Here is a 17,233-nt window from a genome sequence, read left to right as displayed (position 1 = left end):
TCTCTCTGGAGTCTCTGCTGTATACAAATCCAGACTGCCAGTCTACTCAGCACTTCTACTGTGCATCACCCAAGCTGCTTAAAACGTACAGTATTGAACTAATGACTGCCACACACAAGAAACAAACTTTCTCTTCCTGTTCCCTAATTAAGGCAGTGATTGCAAAACTAACACCCCAAAAATATTGACCCTTCCTCATCTGTTATTCTGCTCGCCACCTCTGAGGTAAGTGAGAGGTGTGCTTGACTTCAAACCTCACCCGTCTGAGGTAAGTGAGAGGTGTGCTTGACTTCAAACAGAGCTCAGAGTCTTCATGAGGTACACTGGACTCAGGGGTACCCACTTAGCAAGCATTCAACTCTGTACCCCTCTGAAACCCAGAAGTGGGACTGTATGCCCATGTCCTCTGTGCTAGTCTCTTGGAGGTGCTCTCACCTCATTTTACTATTAGAATACCTGGCTTTCCTCTGTTCATTTGTAACAGATAGATAGGTCCAATGAGGAAATTTTAGTTCCAATCTACTTTTAGTTTTATGTACTCCTCTATAAGATGTATCTCAATTATAAATTATATAAAAATCTTCTAGAAAATGAAATATATAAATTCTTGACATCTGAAATGTTAACTGTTGCACAGTAAATGCTTCTACAGAAGAACAAATATAAACTCAAAAAGTGGACAACTGTCATCAGTCAGGCATCCAACATCCAACTCATAATTCTCTTTCAGGCTCAGCTTGGGGCTGGTGAGACTGCTCAGTAGGTAGACACATGCCAAGATTTGATGCCTGAGTTTTATTCCTGGGACCCACAAAATAGAAGGAGAAAACCACCTTCAGCATGACCTCCATGAGCATGAATATGTGCATGCGCTCTCTCTCTCTCTCTCTCTCTCTCTCTCTCTCTCTCTCTCTCTCTTTCTCTCTCTCTCTCTCTCACACACACACACACACACACATACACACACACATACACACACGCTCCGAAATTAAATTTGCATTAGTGTTATTTTGGCCAAAGCCATCCTCATCCAGATTTATTTCCTTTATGATCATTAAGACTGTCACTTAAACAAGTAGTCAAAAATACATAAACTCTGATTTTATAGACTCTAAAACATTAAGGTACAAAAAGTAAGTAACATCTACAATTAGCAGAACATTTATGACATATAATTTCATGTATATGAAAACAGGTAGAGAGGACTACAAATAAATTATAACCTGAAGACATACTATAACCTGAAGACATACATATAAAAAAAGCCGTGGGTTATTTATTAGAATCTCCCAGAAAGGTGAATGATGCTAGGACACTATCAACAATGTGAGCACAATCTGACAGCATTTTCTTCCACTTCTAGGCTGTGCTACTAGCTTAAGAGGCACTGGACACAGCCAGCTTCTTCAAATGATCCATGAACACCTGCAGGCTGACATCGTCTGTCAGGATGGGCGCTCCAGTTTCCTGAAATAAAACCAGAAAGGCTTACTGACAAGGAACTCAACAGCCACATTTGATTCCCAAGCTGCTCAGGGCCTTCTGCCCTAAAACATTCAAAGGTATTACCTTTGTCCCTCACCGCCCTGTGTTCCGCCTAGCTAATGCTATCCATCAGAAGTTTGCTTTCCTCTAAACCCTTTCCTGAGACTGGGCATTCCTGCCACTGCTGAGAGGGCTGAGTATATAGCTCTCTATTTCATCCCTTCTCAGAGTCCTAGAGACCTGTCTGAAATTATCTGGAGCTCCTCTCCAGTCGTGAACCCTCCAAGACTTGTACACCAGCCCCACATGGAGCACGCCAAGGTCAGCACCACACCTATCTCTGAAGTGTGCTAACAGAAAGGTATCACAAGCAAGTGAATGAATGACACTAACACTAGATGCTATTTATACATCAGAGCACATTTATGAATTAATGTTCCAGGGGAAAAGACTGGATAGAAATCAAAGTCTGTAGCAAGATATCAAATTTGAAAAGAACTAACATATGAACACACCTAAAGGTATTTAGTTTGTATCGCCTAGAAGGTAGCTAGAAATAGTGCTATGGGTAATTTATCTCTTTCTTTCCTAAAATTCAGTAGTCATGAGTATAAGAGTATAGTGATAGAGGTATGACAATCCCAAAGGTCCAAATCAATTACAGAGCCATAGTCACAGAACAGAAGAATCAGAACATTTTTCTAAAAAGCAGTGGCTTTATTAATGTCAGATAAGGTAGATGTTACTGCAGAGAAAATTATTAGAGACACAGGAGGGCTAAGAAAACATAATTCTAAATATGCACGCACCAAACAGGGCTGCGAGGCATGTGAGGAAGTAACTAATGAAGGAACAGAGGAAGAGATAACCAAGAGCTGGGGCTAGAAAACCCATTTCCACACCAGTAGAATGACAAATAGCTGGCAAGGATACATAGGAATGCAGCGATGCCACCAACTGTGACCAGACTGAATTAACATTGGCAGAGCATGCCACATAGCTGCTCTACATATTCTTTTCAAGTGACTCTGGAACATAAAGCAAAACGGATCCTGTCCCCAGATCATAAAACAAACTTCAAGCAAATTTAATAGAACTGAAGTCATACAAAGTATGTTTCCAACCAAAATAGAATCTACACAGAAATCAGTAACAAGAAACAAGGAAAACTCTGCATAGTTGGAAACCAAGCAACACACACCAAAACTGACGAGACACAGCAGCAGCTGACAGGGAGCAGCAGAAACCAGTAAAGCGTCACACTGACAACCACCTGCTTATGTATTCACTAGTCACCTACTTATTTGTTTATTTTACGAGTATAGGTGTTTTACCTGCATGCATGTCTGTCTTGTGCATGCAGTGCCTTTGGAGACCAGAAGAGGGCACTGGATCCCATAGGACTGGAGTTAAGGATGGTTGTAAGCCACCATATGGGTGCTGAGGACCAACTGGGCTCTCCTGAAGAGCAGCCAGGGAATGCTCTTCACCTCTGAGCCCTCTCTCCAGGCCCACACACCAACCATTTATGCTCTATCACCAGAGGAAAAGAACTCTAAAGGAAACAGAAGACAGCAGCAGAACAGAGGTCCCAAGGCTGAAAACAGAGATGATAGAGAAAGTCAGGGAAATGAAGCACTGGTACCTTTGAAGAAAAGTAAACTTCCAAACTCTAGCAGGCCAGGGGAAGGAGATGAAATCGACTAATATAAGGAACGAAACTGGAATGCGACCACAGAGTCTTTGGACAACTAGAGAATGGGGTGTGTGTGTGTGTGTGTGTGTGTGTGTGTGTGTGTGTGTCTGTGTGTCTGTGTGTGTGTGTGCGTGTGTGCGTGTGCGTGTGTGTGTGTGTCTGTGTGTGTGTCTGTGTGTGTCTGTGTGTGTGTGTGTCTGTGTGTGTGTGTCTGTGTGTGTCTGTGTGTGTGTGTGTCTGTGTGTGTGTGTCTGTGTGTGTGTGTGTGTGTCTGTGTGTGTGTGTGTGTGTGTGTGTGTTTGACAGCCTAACAAAAATGATTCCCCAAAGCACACAACTGCCAAATTACTCAATAAAGATAATTTTGAAGGCCCCTGTCACTATTACAGAAAATGAATTAGGAATCTAAAAGACATCTCTGTGCTCTGACAGTTTTACTGGAAAATTCTAGTCAATTTCTCAGGAGTAATTCCAGCAAGATGGCACATACATGATTTTAATCATAGGAACACTGAGCAGATTACTGAGTGGCAAATGTTAAGATATGGCAGGTAACAGTGGTTATGAAAGGCAATATGAGAGAGAGATCAACATAGTGACAGAAATGCCTATATCACTGACAATATCCTGACCATGATATTGAATTATTTTTCAGAATGTAGCTATTATCTTAAAAAATATTTTTAGGAGATCTCTTTATAGAATTACAATTTTTTTTTTTTTGAGACAGAGTCTCAGTTTGTAGCCTTGGCTAGCCCAGACTCAGCAATCCACTGGACTCTGCATGCAGAGTGCCAGGATTAAAGGCATGTGCCAGTCATGTTCAACTTTTGTATTATTTCTTATACCTGCAGATAAACCTACGGTTATCTCAAAGCCAAGTTTAATTTAAAAACATTTTAAGGATCATTGAGAGAGAAAGAAACTTGGGGAATATTAAGGAATGGAGTCAGGCTGACAGTGAACACAAGATAGATTAACAAGGAGCAGGAGACGGCATATAGACAAGAGATAGAAGTTGAGGCCATGTTCCCTGTGTACGAGGAGAGCAGCACAGAGGCCGCGCTGGTGCGCTCTACCCCTAGCACAGTAAACTGTATAGAAGGCCCACACAGGTAGTACCCCACTCACAATGCAATATGTTACCCTACAAAGTTCCAACTCATTCTGTCTCTCAACCACAACAGGCCCAATTCATGGGCTCAAATAGGTTTTAAATAAAAATAGATGGGCTTTCTCCCCAAATACCTGATGATTCTTACCTGTCCCCAAGCATACAGGTTATTGTGTGTCTGAGAAGGATTAACTTTAGACAACAGGAATCGAGCCTTTAAAAAGATATTTTAAAAATTAAAGGCAATATTAGTGTACAAAAAAGTAAAGATTTTACAACATTTTCTTATTTAAATTAGAGGGTTTTTTTTTTTAAGAAATCTATTACTTTTATCTTAAGCCCAGGCTCCTCACCTACAAATGATCCAGAAATACTGAGAATCTTATACTTTTGTATCAGCACATTCATTTAACAAGTCACTACTAGGCATGGCAAGGTACATGTCAGAAGCAGAGACATGAGGATCATGAGTTTGCGGCCAACCTTCGTTATACCTAGGGAGCCTCAGGCCAGCCTGGAAGTGCAATAAACAGCTAAAACAAAACAAAACTCATAGCTGAAAGACCACCTATATGGAAATTTACCCACCACATAAAATTGTAACCAGCCTACTTACATTAATAGCTATAAAATAAGTCATGAACAACAACAAGAAAATCCATTAGCGCTAGAACAGGGCTCACCCACCTGACTGCCACCGTGCTCTGTGTTGATATATCGTGGCATTGGGAAGCGTGCTTGCAGAATTTCTTGGGCATCATCCAGCGGTGCCTGCAGAAGGTGCTTGAAGTTCTCATACTCAGGCATGTCCTGGTAGCCAGCTTTCCGCCACTGGGCTATGGTCTACACCAAAACAAACCAACCAGAACTGCTGGTAAGGCCCTGCTAACAGAACCCACTGACACCTGAGACAGTTTTCCACTAGCACAATCCAAAGAAGGGCAAGAAGTCCATGACAGCTGGTATGAACTGTTCGCCTGACAAATTCTAGGATCACCTAAGGCTGGCCTCTAGGCACCAAGCCTGATGACTGAAATTTGACCCCTAGACCAGGTGGTGGGTGAAGAAAGCAGCCTGATACAAGGTGTCCTCTGACCACCACATTCACATTGGAAGGTATCTGCCCCAGGACCAAGATGGTGGAAAGACAGAAATGACTCACCAAGCTGTACCACAGATTCACAAACATATACACACAATAAACTGAAGTAAAGAGCAGGGGAAAAAAAGAAACTGATGACCTCATCTTACCTCACCAAGGTAAATGACAATTTGGAAGAAAGTATCCATCAGCAGAATTCTGTCAGCTAGAATGCTACTGCTGTCCAGGAGTACAGGCTATGGAAAAAGACAGACAGCATTGGTCTTCCCTCTACACAAATGGCCCTCCAACCCCAAATGCACAAGCCCACAAAACAGCCATTTGCAAATGGTTCCAGCACAAGGCTTCCCCTCTTCACACTCCCCAAACTAGTAACTGGTAGCTCTAAATCTCAGTTTTGTAGAAGAAACAAGCCCCTGGCACTCCATCAACCAGGGATAGAAACTGATGCCATCTTGTGATCCAAAGCCAGAACATCATCCTGCGCTTTCTCTGTTTGGTGCAAGAACTACTCTTAACCAGCTGATCTCTCAAGTCCCAAGCAGCTACAGCTAAAATGAACAGGGATGCCTACTGGAAACACAGAATTTAATGTAAGATTTTAAAGTTTACCACAAAATATATTATGATTTTTATTTCAATAATAAAAAGCAACTTGTACTCGTTTCAGAAAATCTGTAGCTGAAAACAAGTAATACTCATCTTTTGGTTCACTTCTATATCCTTTATTTTTATAGTTCTAGTATATGCAGCTTAGAGTTTATTTTCTTGTTACCCCTTTTTAGTTTAAAACCTTTATTGGCTTTATTTGCAAGTTGGACAGCATTGCAGTCAATAAGTTTTTAAGGCGTTTTCTGTGGTCCACTTGCCCATCACAGCTCTAAGTGGAGCCTGCTAGAGCCAGAGGGACCTCGCTGTGACAACTGCTCCAGCGTCTCTTCACCTCCTCCTCTGCTACTGATCTCCACTCTTGCACAGGATGGGTTCACGTCTGCTCAAACACTGCTCCATTAGGTTTTAAGGTTAAACTTTCTCCAGAGTGTTTGTCACAGGGCATTCTTTACTATACTAAAAGATTTATACTTTGTTTTGGTTTTTTTAACTATGCAACATCTTAACATTTTATGGCTTTATGTAAATTATGTGACTATTCTTAGAATACTTAACTACTTCCTTCTACCAAGTACATGGATTGTCATCGACTCCTTTTTTCCAGTGTTAGAACCTGGGCCTCATGTGTTCACGGCCAGCTCTCGACCAACCCCGAATTCTCGTGGAATAGTTCATTTTCTGTTTCTTCACATAAAACTTATTTTGTAATCATAGTCATATTTCTCTCAGATGCCTCACATGGGTTGGAATTACTGAGCAAAGTATGCAAACTCATAACATTGTGGTTTTTAAGGTTTTCTTTTTTTCTTTTGTTTTGGTTATGGGTTTTTTGTTTTGTTTTGTTTTGAAATATATTCTTACTTTCCACACACCTACACAAAAAGCTTTATCTTTTGACTTCTCCTATTTATTTATTTATTTATTTATTTATTTATTTATTTATTTATTTATTTCGGAGCTGGGGACCGAACCCAGAGCCTTGCACTTGGTAGGCAAGCGCTCTCCCACTGAGCTAAATCCCCAAGCCGACTTTTGCTATTTTTTTAAATACTCAGAAACAACACAAAGTTACTATAAACTCAACATTTTGTTTACAGTTCTGCCGTAAGACTATATTTGATAAAGGGACACACAGAGCCCTCGTGACGAGGTCACGGCTGAGACAAGCGTGTGCGAGCAGCCTCACCTCTGGGGGTCCGTGGAAGGAGTAAGAGTAGAGAATGGGCTGGATCATGATGAGGGACTGAGTCAGATCCTGCCGGGCAAAATGGTGTCTATAATAGGACGACTCGTCAGGACTGTTGTTAAACACTTGAAGAAACGGAGATCTCCTCAGATGGAACATGAACTGCATTTTCAAAAGCAAGAGAGAGAGGTAAGTGGGTACATCCATGACGCGGGACACACAGTCAAGTGAGTACATCCATGACGCTGGACACACACGCAAGTGAGTACATCCATGACGCGGGACACACACAGGTAAGTGGGTACATCCATGACGCGGGACACACAGTCAAGTGAGTACATCCATGACGCTGGACACACACAGGTAAGTGAGTACATCCATGACGCGGGACACACACGCAAGTGAGTACATCCATGACGCGGGACACACACGCAAGTGAGTACACCCATGACGCGGGACACACACGCAAGTGAGTACATCCATGACGCGGGACACACACGCAAGTGAGTACACCCATGACGCGGGACACACACGCAAGTGAGTACATCCATGACGCGGGACACACACACGCAAGTGAGTACATCCATGACGCGGGACACACACACGCAAGTGAGTACATCCATGACGCGGGACACACACACGCAAGTGAGTACATCCATGACGCGGGACACACACGCAAGTGGGTACATCCATGACGCGGGACACACACGCAAGTGGGTACATCCATGACGCGGGACACACACACGCAAGTGAGTACATCCATGACGCGGGACACACACGCAAGTGAGTACATCCATGACGCGGGACACACACGCAAGTGAGTACATCCATGACGCGGGACACACACGCAAGTGAGTACATCCATGACGCGGGACACACACACGCAAGTGAGTACATCCATGACGCTGGACACACAGTCAAGTGAGTACATCCATGACGCGGGACACACACGCAAGTGAGTACATCCATGACGCTGGACACACACAGGTAAGTGGGTACATCCATGACGCGGGACACACACAGGTAAGTGGGTACATCCATGACGCAGGACACACACGCAAGTGAGTACATCCATGACGCGGGACACACACGCAAGTGAGTACATCCATGACGCGGGACACACACGCAAGTGAGTACATCCATGACGCTGGACACACACGCAAGTGGGTACATCCATGACGCTGGACACACACGCAAGTGAGTACATCCATGACGCGGGACACACACACGCAAGTGAGTACATCCATGACGCGGGACACACACACGCAAGTGAGTACATCCATGACGCGGGACACACACGCAAGTGAGTACATCCATGACGCGGGACACACACGCAAGTGAGTACATCCATGACGCTGGACACACACGCAAGTGAGTACATCCATGACGCTGGACACACACGCAAGTGAGTACATCCATGACGCGGGACACACACAGGCAAGTGAGTACATCCATGACGCGGGACACACACGCAAGTGAGTACATCCATGACGCTGGACACACACGCAAGTGAGTACATCCATGACGCTGGACACACACGCAAGTGAGTACATCCATGACGCTGGACACACAGTCAAGTGAGTACATCCATGACGCTGGACACACACGCAAGTGAGTACATCCATGACGCTGGACACACAGTCAAGTGAGTACATCCATGACGCTGGACACACACAGGTAAGTGAGTACATCCATGACGCGGGACACACACAGTCAAGTGGGTACATCCATGACGCTGGACACACACAGTCAAGTGGGTACATCCATGACGCTGAACACACACAGTCAAGTGGGTACATCCATGACGCTGGACACACACAGGCAAGTGAGTACATCCATGATGCTGGACACACACAGTCAAGTGAGTACACCCATGACGCTGGACACACACAGTCAAGTGAGTACATTCATGACGCTGGACACACACAGTCAAGTGGGTACATCCATGACACTGGACACACACAGGCAAGTGGGTACATCCATGACGCTGAACACACACAGTCAAGTGAGTACATCCATGACGCTGGACACACACAGTCAAGTGAGTACATCCATGACGCTGGACACACACAGTCAAGTGAGTACATCCATGACGCTGGACACACACAGTCAAGTGGGTACATCCATGACGCTGGACACACACAGTCAAGTGAGTACATCCATGACGCTGGACACACACAGTCAAGTGGGTACATCCATGACGCTGGACACACACAGTCAAGTGGGTACATCCATGACGCTGGACACACACAGTCAAGTGGGTACATCCATGACGCTGGACACACACAGTCAAGTGAGTACATCCATGACGCTGGACACACACAGTCAAGTGGGTACATCCATGACGCTGGACACACACAGTCAAGTGGGTACATCCATGACGCTGGACACACACAGTCAAGTGGGTACATCCATGACGCTGGACACACACAGTCAAGTGGGTAAATCCATGACGCTGGACACACACAGTCAAGTGGGTAAATCCATGACGCTGGACACACACAGTCAAGTGGGTACATCCATGACGCTGGACACACACACACAAGTGAGTACATCCATGACGCTGGACACACACAGTCAAGTGAGTACATCCATGACGCTGGACACACACAGTCAAGTGAGTACATCCATGACGCTGGACACACACAGTCAAGTGGGTACATCCATGACGCTGGACACACACAGGTAAGTGGGTACATCCATGACGCTGGACACACACAGTCAAGTGGGTACATCCATGACGCTGGACACACACAGTCAAGTGGGTAAATCCATGACGCTGGACACACACAGTCAAGTGGGTACATCCATGACGCTGGACACACACAGTCAAGTGAGTACATCCATGACGCTGGACACACACAGTCAAGTGAGTACATCCATGACGCTGGACACACACAGTCAAGTGGGTACATCCATGACGCTGGACACACACACAGTCAAGTGGGTACATCCATGACGCTGGACACACACAGTCAAGTGGGTACATCCATGACGCTGGACACACACAGTCAAGTGGGTACATCCATGACGCTGGACACACACAGTCAAGTGGGTACATCCATGACGCTGGACACACACAGTCAAGTGAGTACATCCATGACGCTGGACACACACAGTCAAGTGAGTACATCCATGACGCTGGACACACACAGTCAAGTGGGTACATCCATGACGCTGGACACACACAGTCAAGTGGGTACATCCATGACGCTGGACACACACAGTCAAGTGAGTACATCCATGATGCTGGACACACACAGTCAAGTGGGTACATCCATGACGCTGGACACACACAGTCAAGTGAGTACATCCATGACGCTGGACACACACAGTCAAGTGAGTACATCCATGACGCTGGACACACACAGTCAAGTGGGTACATCCATGACGCTGGACACACACAGTCAAGTGAGTACATCCATGACGCTGGACACACACAGTCAAGTGGGTACATCCATGACGCTGGACACACACAGTCAAGTGGGTACATCCATGACGCTGGACACACACAGTCAAGTGGGTACATCCATGACGCTGGACACACACAGTCAAGTGAGTACATCCATGACGCTGGACACACACAGTCAAGTGGGTACATCCATGACGCTGGACACACACAGTCAAGTGGGTACATCCATGACGCTGGACACACACAGTCAAGTGGGTACATCCATGACGCTGGACACACACAGTCAAGTGGGTAAATCCATGACGCTGGACACACACAGTCAAGTGGGTAAATCCATGACGCTGGACACACACAGTCAAGTGGGTACATCCATGACGCTGGACACACACACACAAGTGAGTACATCCATGACGCTGGACACACACAGTCAAGTGAGTACATCCATGACGCTGGACACACACAGTCAAGTGAGTACATCCATGACGCTGGACACACACAGTCAAGTGGGTACATCCATGACGCTGGACACACACAGGTAAGTGGGTACATCCATGACGCTGGACACACACAGTCAAGTGGGTACATCCATGACGCTGGACACACACAGTCAAGTGGGTAAATCCATGACGCTGGACACACACAGTCAAGTGGGTACATCCATGACGCTGGACACACACAGTCAAGTGAGTACATCCATGACGCTGGACACACACAGTCAAGTGAGTACATCCATGACGCTGGACACACACAGTCAAGTGGGTACATCCATGACGCTGGACACACACACAGTCAAGTGGGTACATCCATGACGCTGGACACACACAGTCAAGTGGGTACATCCATGACGCTGGACACACACAGTCAAGTGGGTACATCCATGACGCTGGACACACACAGTCAAGTGGGTACATCCATGACGCTGGACACACACAGTCAAGTGAGTACATCCATGACGCTGGACACACACAGTCAAGTGAGTACATCCATGACGCTGGACACACACAGTCAAGTGGGTACATCCATGACGCTGGACACACACAGTCAAGTGGGTACATCCATGACGCTGGACACACACAGTCAAGTGAGTACATCCATGATGCTGGACACACACAGTCAAGTGGGTAAATCCATGACGCTGGACACACACAGTCAAGTGGGTACATCCATGACGCTGGACACACACACACAAGTGAGTACATCCATGACGCTGGACACACACAGTCAAGTGAGTACATCCATGATGCTGGACACACACAGTCAAGTGAGTACATCCATGATGCTGGACACACACAGTCAAGTGAGTACATCCATGATGCTGGACACACAGAACCGATCTACTCTGGATCTCTAAAACATGAGCCTGAAGTCAAAAAAATCTGTGGGTTCACAAACGCGAAGAAGGTGCAGCGGAGCCAGCAGAAGACAGAAATAGTGAGTGTCTTTCACTGGATACACAGTCAAGGTGGGTTTTGTTTGTTTTGTGACAAAATGACCTTGTCTGTCTGGCCTCAAACCTGAGACCCTCCTGCCTGAGCCCTCCAAGTGCTGGAATTAAAGTGTGTGTCCCTCTTGCTCTTTGTTCGTCTTCTCTGCTCTTGTGCCCTCTCTGTCCTTGTCCCTTCTCTCCCCACCCCACACCCCTCTTCCCTCCACGTGCTCATGGCCGGCCTTTCCTCTCCTCTCCTTTCCTCCTCTTCTCTCATTAAACCTCTCCACATTGGGGTTGGGGGGGGGGTGTCACCACATCTGCCTCAGTGTTGGGATAATATTATTGTGCACTGTGTAAAGACTCTCTTTGTATTATTCAAATGCTTATTTCTGTGCTGTAAAGAGCTGAGAGTTGAGTACAGACTGGACTTAGGTATTGTTATTCATATGGCTACATCATACTTTGTAAACACTCCCTCTCTCACCTTCTGATTGGTTTAATAAAAAGCTGATGGCTATAGCAAAGGCAGGAAGTAGAAGGCGGGACTTCCGGTAAGATAGGAACTCTGGGAGAGAGTCAGGCTTGGGAAGAGGAGATTCAACAGGTAGACATAAAGAAGCATGTCTGGACTGCAAGAGAAGTAATTAACAGGCCACATGGCACAACTTAAGTTAGGATGGAGGAGTTAAGTTATATGAGCTAGCTGGAAACAAACCTAGCTTTAAGCGCCTAGACATGCATAAATAAATATTTCTCCATGTCATTATTTGGAAGCTAACAGTCCCAAAAAAGTCATGTTATAGCTCAGTTAGATAAAAAATTATAGAGATCTGGTGCACAAGAATGTGAATGTATTTAATACCACACAAGTATATATTTCAAATGGGTTAAGGTGATAAATTTGAGGCTAGAGATGCTGCTGCTGCAAAGGATGTGAATCCAGCTCCTAGCACCCAGGTGGCTTACAACTACCCAGGATTCCAGCTCCAAGGGATCCACTGCCCTCCCTGAAAGCGCTGCACTCTTACTTACGTCCACAACTACACGTACACGTCACACACATTAAATCAGTCTGTAAAGTTATGTATTACTTAATTTTATGTATATGAATACCCTGTAGCTGTCTTCAGATACAGCAGAAGAGGGCATCGGATCCCATTACAGGTGGTTGTGAGCCACCAACTGGCTGCTGGGAATTGAACCCAGGACTCTGGAAGAGCAGCCAGTGTTCTTAACTGCTGAGTCATTTCTCCAGTCCCTAAACCTTTTTTTAAATAAGTTTTTGCCTGCATGTGGTATATGTACGCATATGTGTGTAACAAACAGTTGTGTATGTGTACCTGTGTGTAACAGATGTGGAAAGCTCAACTATGTCCTGTGTCTGTCACTCTCTGCTTTTACTTATTGAGGTGGATCTCTTATTTGGACCAAGAACTCAACAACAGGCTACCCTAGTTAGCCAGTTCACCCTGGACATCCTGTCTGACTCCTGAGCACTGAGTTTTCTTTTTTATTTATTTATTTATTTTTATTTTTTTATTTCATGTGCATTGGTTGGTGTTTTGCCTACATGTTTGTCTGTGTGAGGGAGTCAGATCCTCTGGAACTGGAGTTACAGACAGGTATGAGCTGCCATGTGGGTGCTGGGAATCGAATCTGGGTCCTCTGGAAGAGCAGTCAGTGCCCTTAACTGCCGAGCCATCTCTCCAGTCCAGCACTGAGAGTATAATAGCCACCATACCTACCCACCTTTTACCTAGCTAATGGAGATCTCCTTAGGCCCCAAGATGATACATTTTTGTTGTTGTTGTTGTTTTTAACCACAGTTTTAAAAAATGTCTTATGATTGTTGTTTTTTTGTATCATTGTTTGTGAGTATATGTGGGGGAAGGGAAGTGAGTTAATTTTACATGTATAGGTGTTTTGCCTTCATTTATGTCCATGTACTATGTGCATGCAGTCCTCAAGGAGGCCAGAAAAGGGAGTCAGATCCCCTAGAAGTACTGTTACAAAGAGTTGTTAGTTTCCATGTGGGGAATCAAACCTGTTTCCTCTGGAAGAGCAGTCAGTGCTCTTAAGTGACTTCAACCCCTTAAGGATTTGATAATAATGGGGGAAGCAGGGGCATGTGCATGAGAGTGCAGGTCCACTCAGAGGTGTCAGACCTCCTGAAGCTGGAGTTAGTAACTGTGAGCGAACGGACATAGTCCTGAGAACTGAACTCAGATCCTCTGCAAATATGCTCTTAACAACCGAGCCATCTCTCTAACCCTTCCAGATAAGTTTCCCCCTTTGTTTTGTTTTCAAAACTAGCTCTATAAACCAGGCTGGCTTCGAACTCACAGACATCTGCCTGCCTCTGCCTCCCAAGTGCTGGGATCAAAGGCTCACACCACAACCCACACCTAGCCCAGATAAAATTTTTAAGATTTGTTTTATTTTTATTTTATGTGTGTGTGCCTGTGTGATTGTATGTAACATATGGGCACACAACTAGGCCACACTAGGTGCTGGGTCCTTAAAGCTAAAGCTACAAGAGGTTGTGAGCTGCCAAATATAGCTTCTGGGAGCCCACGTTAAGGCCTTGAAAGAGCAGCACCCACTCTGTCTGACCATTTGCCCAGCCCCCAGCCCAAATGCCTTTGTTTGCATAAGCAAACCATAAGGTTTGTTTTTTAAAGAGCTCCCCATGAAGGCGCACACTCTGGAAGGCACCAGCTGTGAAGGCTTTTATGACTTGGTGTACAGAGCATTCTAAGGTACCAGTCAGGAGCCAGAGAGCCTAGGTCAGAGTCCTACTCCGTGGAGGTGACTTTGGGGAAGCTGCCTACTTTTTGGTGCCTCAGTTTCCTGACCTATAAACTACAGAGGTAGGTTTACTCTCAAGTGCTTATTCTGCAAGTAAGAATGGCTGTCACGGTTACCATTAAAAACCTGGATTTAGTATTCGGAACTTTAGGATGCTTTTACTTCTCAAGGCTCATTTTTATATTCTAGAGACATTTTAGAATTAGCCAGAGTCTGCCTGCCCTGCCATCAGTCATCACTGTCGTCCTCTCTGCAGACCTGACCCTCATTCTACCCTACAAGCTGTGTCCTGAGCGCTCACTTGCTCGCACTCTCTCTCTCTCTCTCTCTCTTTCTCTCTCTCTCTCTCTCTCTCTCTCTCTCTCTCACACACACACACACACACACACACACACACACACACACACACACACACATGCTGTTCCTGTTCTCCTTCTTCTGTGGCCCTCTGGTCTCTCAGGATCCTCAAACCCCACAGCTTCATCCCTGTCCCCGAACACAGTGCACTCCCTTACTGTGGCTCAAACCTCAAAGCCTCAACTGTGCTTTTCCTCCCAGACATATTTTCTATGGGAAGATATTCTTTCTCTTGAGGAAGTCCCTGAAGAGTACAGGACCTCTCCAGTGCAGGGACCCTGGAGGGTGGAGGCTCTGGTGGAATCCAGTGGATCCAGGTGATGGGGATACCCAGAGAAGCTTCAGATCTGCCTGCTTTTCACATTGGCTTTTGAGGGAGGGTAGTTCACAGAAGGAAAGGATTTCACAGCTTTAAAGAGATTTCAAGTCACTAATCTAGACCAACCCTCCTTTCTAAAGATGAGGTAACAAAGACTCACAGGTCTCAGACCTCACCTAAGACCAGCAGCAGCAGCCGCAGCAGAGCCAGTTCTGACTCTCCACCCTGACTGGCCAGCAGCAGCAGCAGCAGCAGAGCCAGTTCTGACTCTCCACCCTGACTGGCCAGCAACAGCAGCAGCAGCAGCAGAGCCAGTTCTGACTCTCCACCCTGACTGGCCAGCAACAGCAGCAGCAGCAGCAGAGCCAGTTCTGACTCTCCACCCTGACTGGCCAGCCCAGAGCTCTTTCACATCAACAGGCACCTGAAAGTCCCGGGACCCAGATACTGGCTGCTCACACATACAAAGCTATCCAAGTGCTATACCCTTGCTTGACTTCAACAGAGGCTCAGAAGAGATGGGATCTCAAACCATTAGTCTTCCTGTTCTCCCAAACATGAAAAGTTAAGTTCTGATGATCATTCTTCTGTAATTCTCTTTAAAAACCTATTTCTTACCTGAGGATACAGAGAAAAGGAGTCTGACAGCCTGAAAGACGTGGGGTCTTCTTTGTTATACTGTCCAAACTTCTGACACTGTTGAAAGGAAATAGGGAAAGACAGAGTCTGAGTTAGTGCCACCTAGAAAAGTCCCACATGGGGCTGGAGAGATGCTCAGCGGTTAAGAGTACTGGCTGCTCTTCCAGCAAACCTGGGTTCAATTCCCAGCACCCACATGGCAGCCCACAACTGTCTAACTCCAGTTCCAGCAGATCCAACACTATCACACAGACATACTTGCAGGCAAAATACAGATGCAAATAAATAAACTAAAAGAAAAGTCCCAGACAAAAGCTATGTAGTGAGCTACAGCTCATGAACTCTAACCTGGCTCTCAGGCACGAAGGGTAGAGAATGAGCAGGTCTTGTTAAAACACATATTTTGCATGTGAAGGCCCTGGGTTTATCCCTAGAATTTGAATCAGGAGGGGCTTCTCTGGATATGCCCACCACCTGGATCCATTGGCACTCAGGTCCCCTGAAGACCAATAGTCACTCATAGCTACTGAGGCATCTCTCCCACAGGACCTTCTGATTTTATAGACCTGTTTTCTAAGGTTTCAGCAGTTCTTTTTTTTTTTTTTTTTTTTTTTTTTCCAGAGCTGAGGACCAAACCCAGGGCCTTGAGCTTGCTAAGCAAGCGTTCTACCACTGAGCTAAATCCCCAACCCCAGTTCAGCAGTTCTTTCAGCTCCTTCTTTCCTTCCAAATGGTCGCTCCACTCCCACTGCACTGCCCTGTCTCAGCTACTGCCATCATGCCAGAAATCTTTCCCCGTAATTCTCCTCACATGGTGATGTTACTGGTAAGACAGCACCATGCCTATCTTATTCCCTCTTGAGAATTACATGCAAGGGGCTCAAGAAATGGTGCAGGAGTTAGGAGCACCCATTGCTCTTGCAGAGGACCAGAGCTCAGTTCCTAGTATGCAAAAGGTGGCTAACAATCATTCATTAGGTCCAGTTTCATGAGATCCAACCCTTCTTCTGATGTCCACAGGCACAAGACATACATGTGGTACATATATATTATATATGCAAGGAAATTATTCAT

The 17,233-nt window shown here is 45.6% G+C and overlaps 1 protein-coding gene across 4 annotated transcripts in view; it reads right to left on the bottom strand.

Moving 5' to 3' along the window:
- Window positions 1-999: 999 nt before the first annotated feature.
- Window positions 1,000-17,233, bottom strand: part of Sec23b (Sec23 homolog B, COPII coat complex component) — a 42,474-nt gene continuing 26,240 nt past the window's right edge. For 3 of the 4 annotated variants that reach the window (XM_006235126.5, XM_063284169.1, XM_063284168.1), the window contains exons 16-21: window positions 16,139-16,216; window positions 7,196-7,357; window positions 5,547-5,633; window positions 4,983-5,138; window positions 4,444-4,509; window positions 1,006-1,467 (exon numbers count right to left, since the gene is read on the bottom strand). In XM_006235126.5, the coding sequence (XP_006235188.1) occupies window positions 1,378-1,467; window positions 4,444-4,509; window positions 4,983-5,138; window positions 5,547-5,633; window positions 7,196-7,357; window positions 16,139-16,216 (639 nt within the window). In that variant the 3' untranslated portion in view covers window positions 1,006-1,377. Of the gene's footprint in view, window positions 1,468-4,443; window positions 4,510-4,982; window positions 5,139-5,546; window positions 5,634-7,195; window positions 7,358-16,138; window positions 16,217-17,233 lie in introns of all 4 variants that reach the window. The other variant, NM_001277235.1, reaches the window with a different exon arrangement.

The sequence above is a fragment of the Rattus norvegicus genome, chromosome 3, assembly GCF_036323735.1.
Source record: "Rattus norvegicus strain BN/NHsdMcwi chromosome 3, GRCr8, whole genome shotgun sequence".
In the NCBI taxonomy this organism is placed as follows: Eukaryota; Metazoa; Chordata; class Mammalia; order Rodentia; family Muridae; genus Rattus; species Rattus norvegicus.
This window is presented reverse-complemented; position numbering and strand designations above follow the sequence as displayed.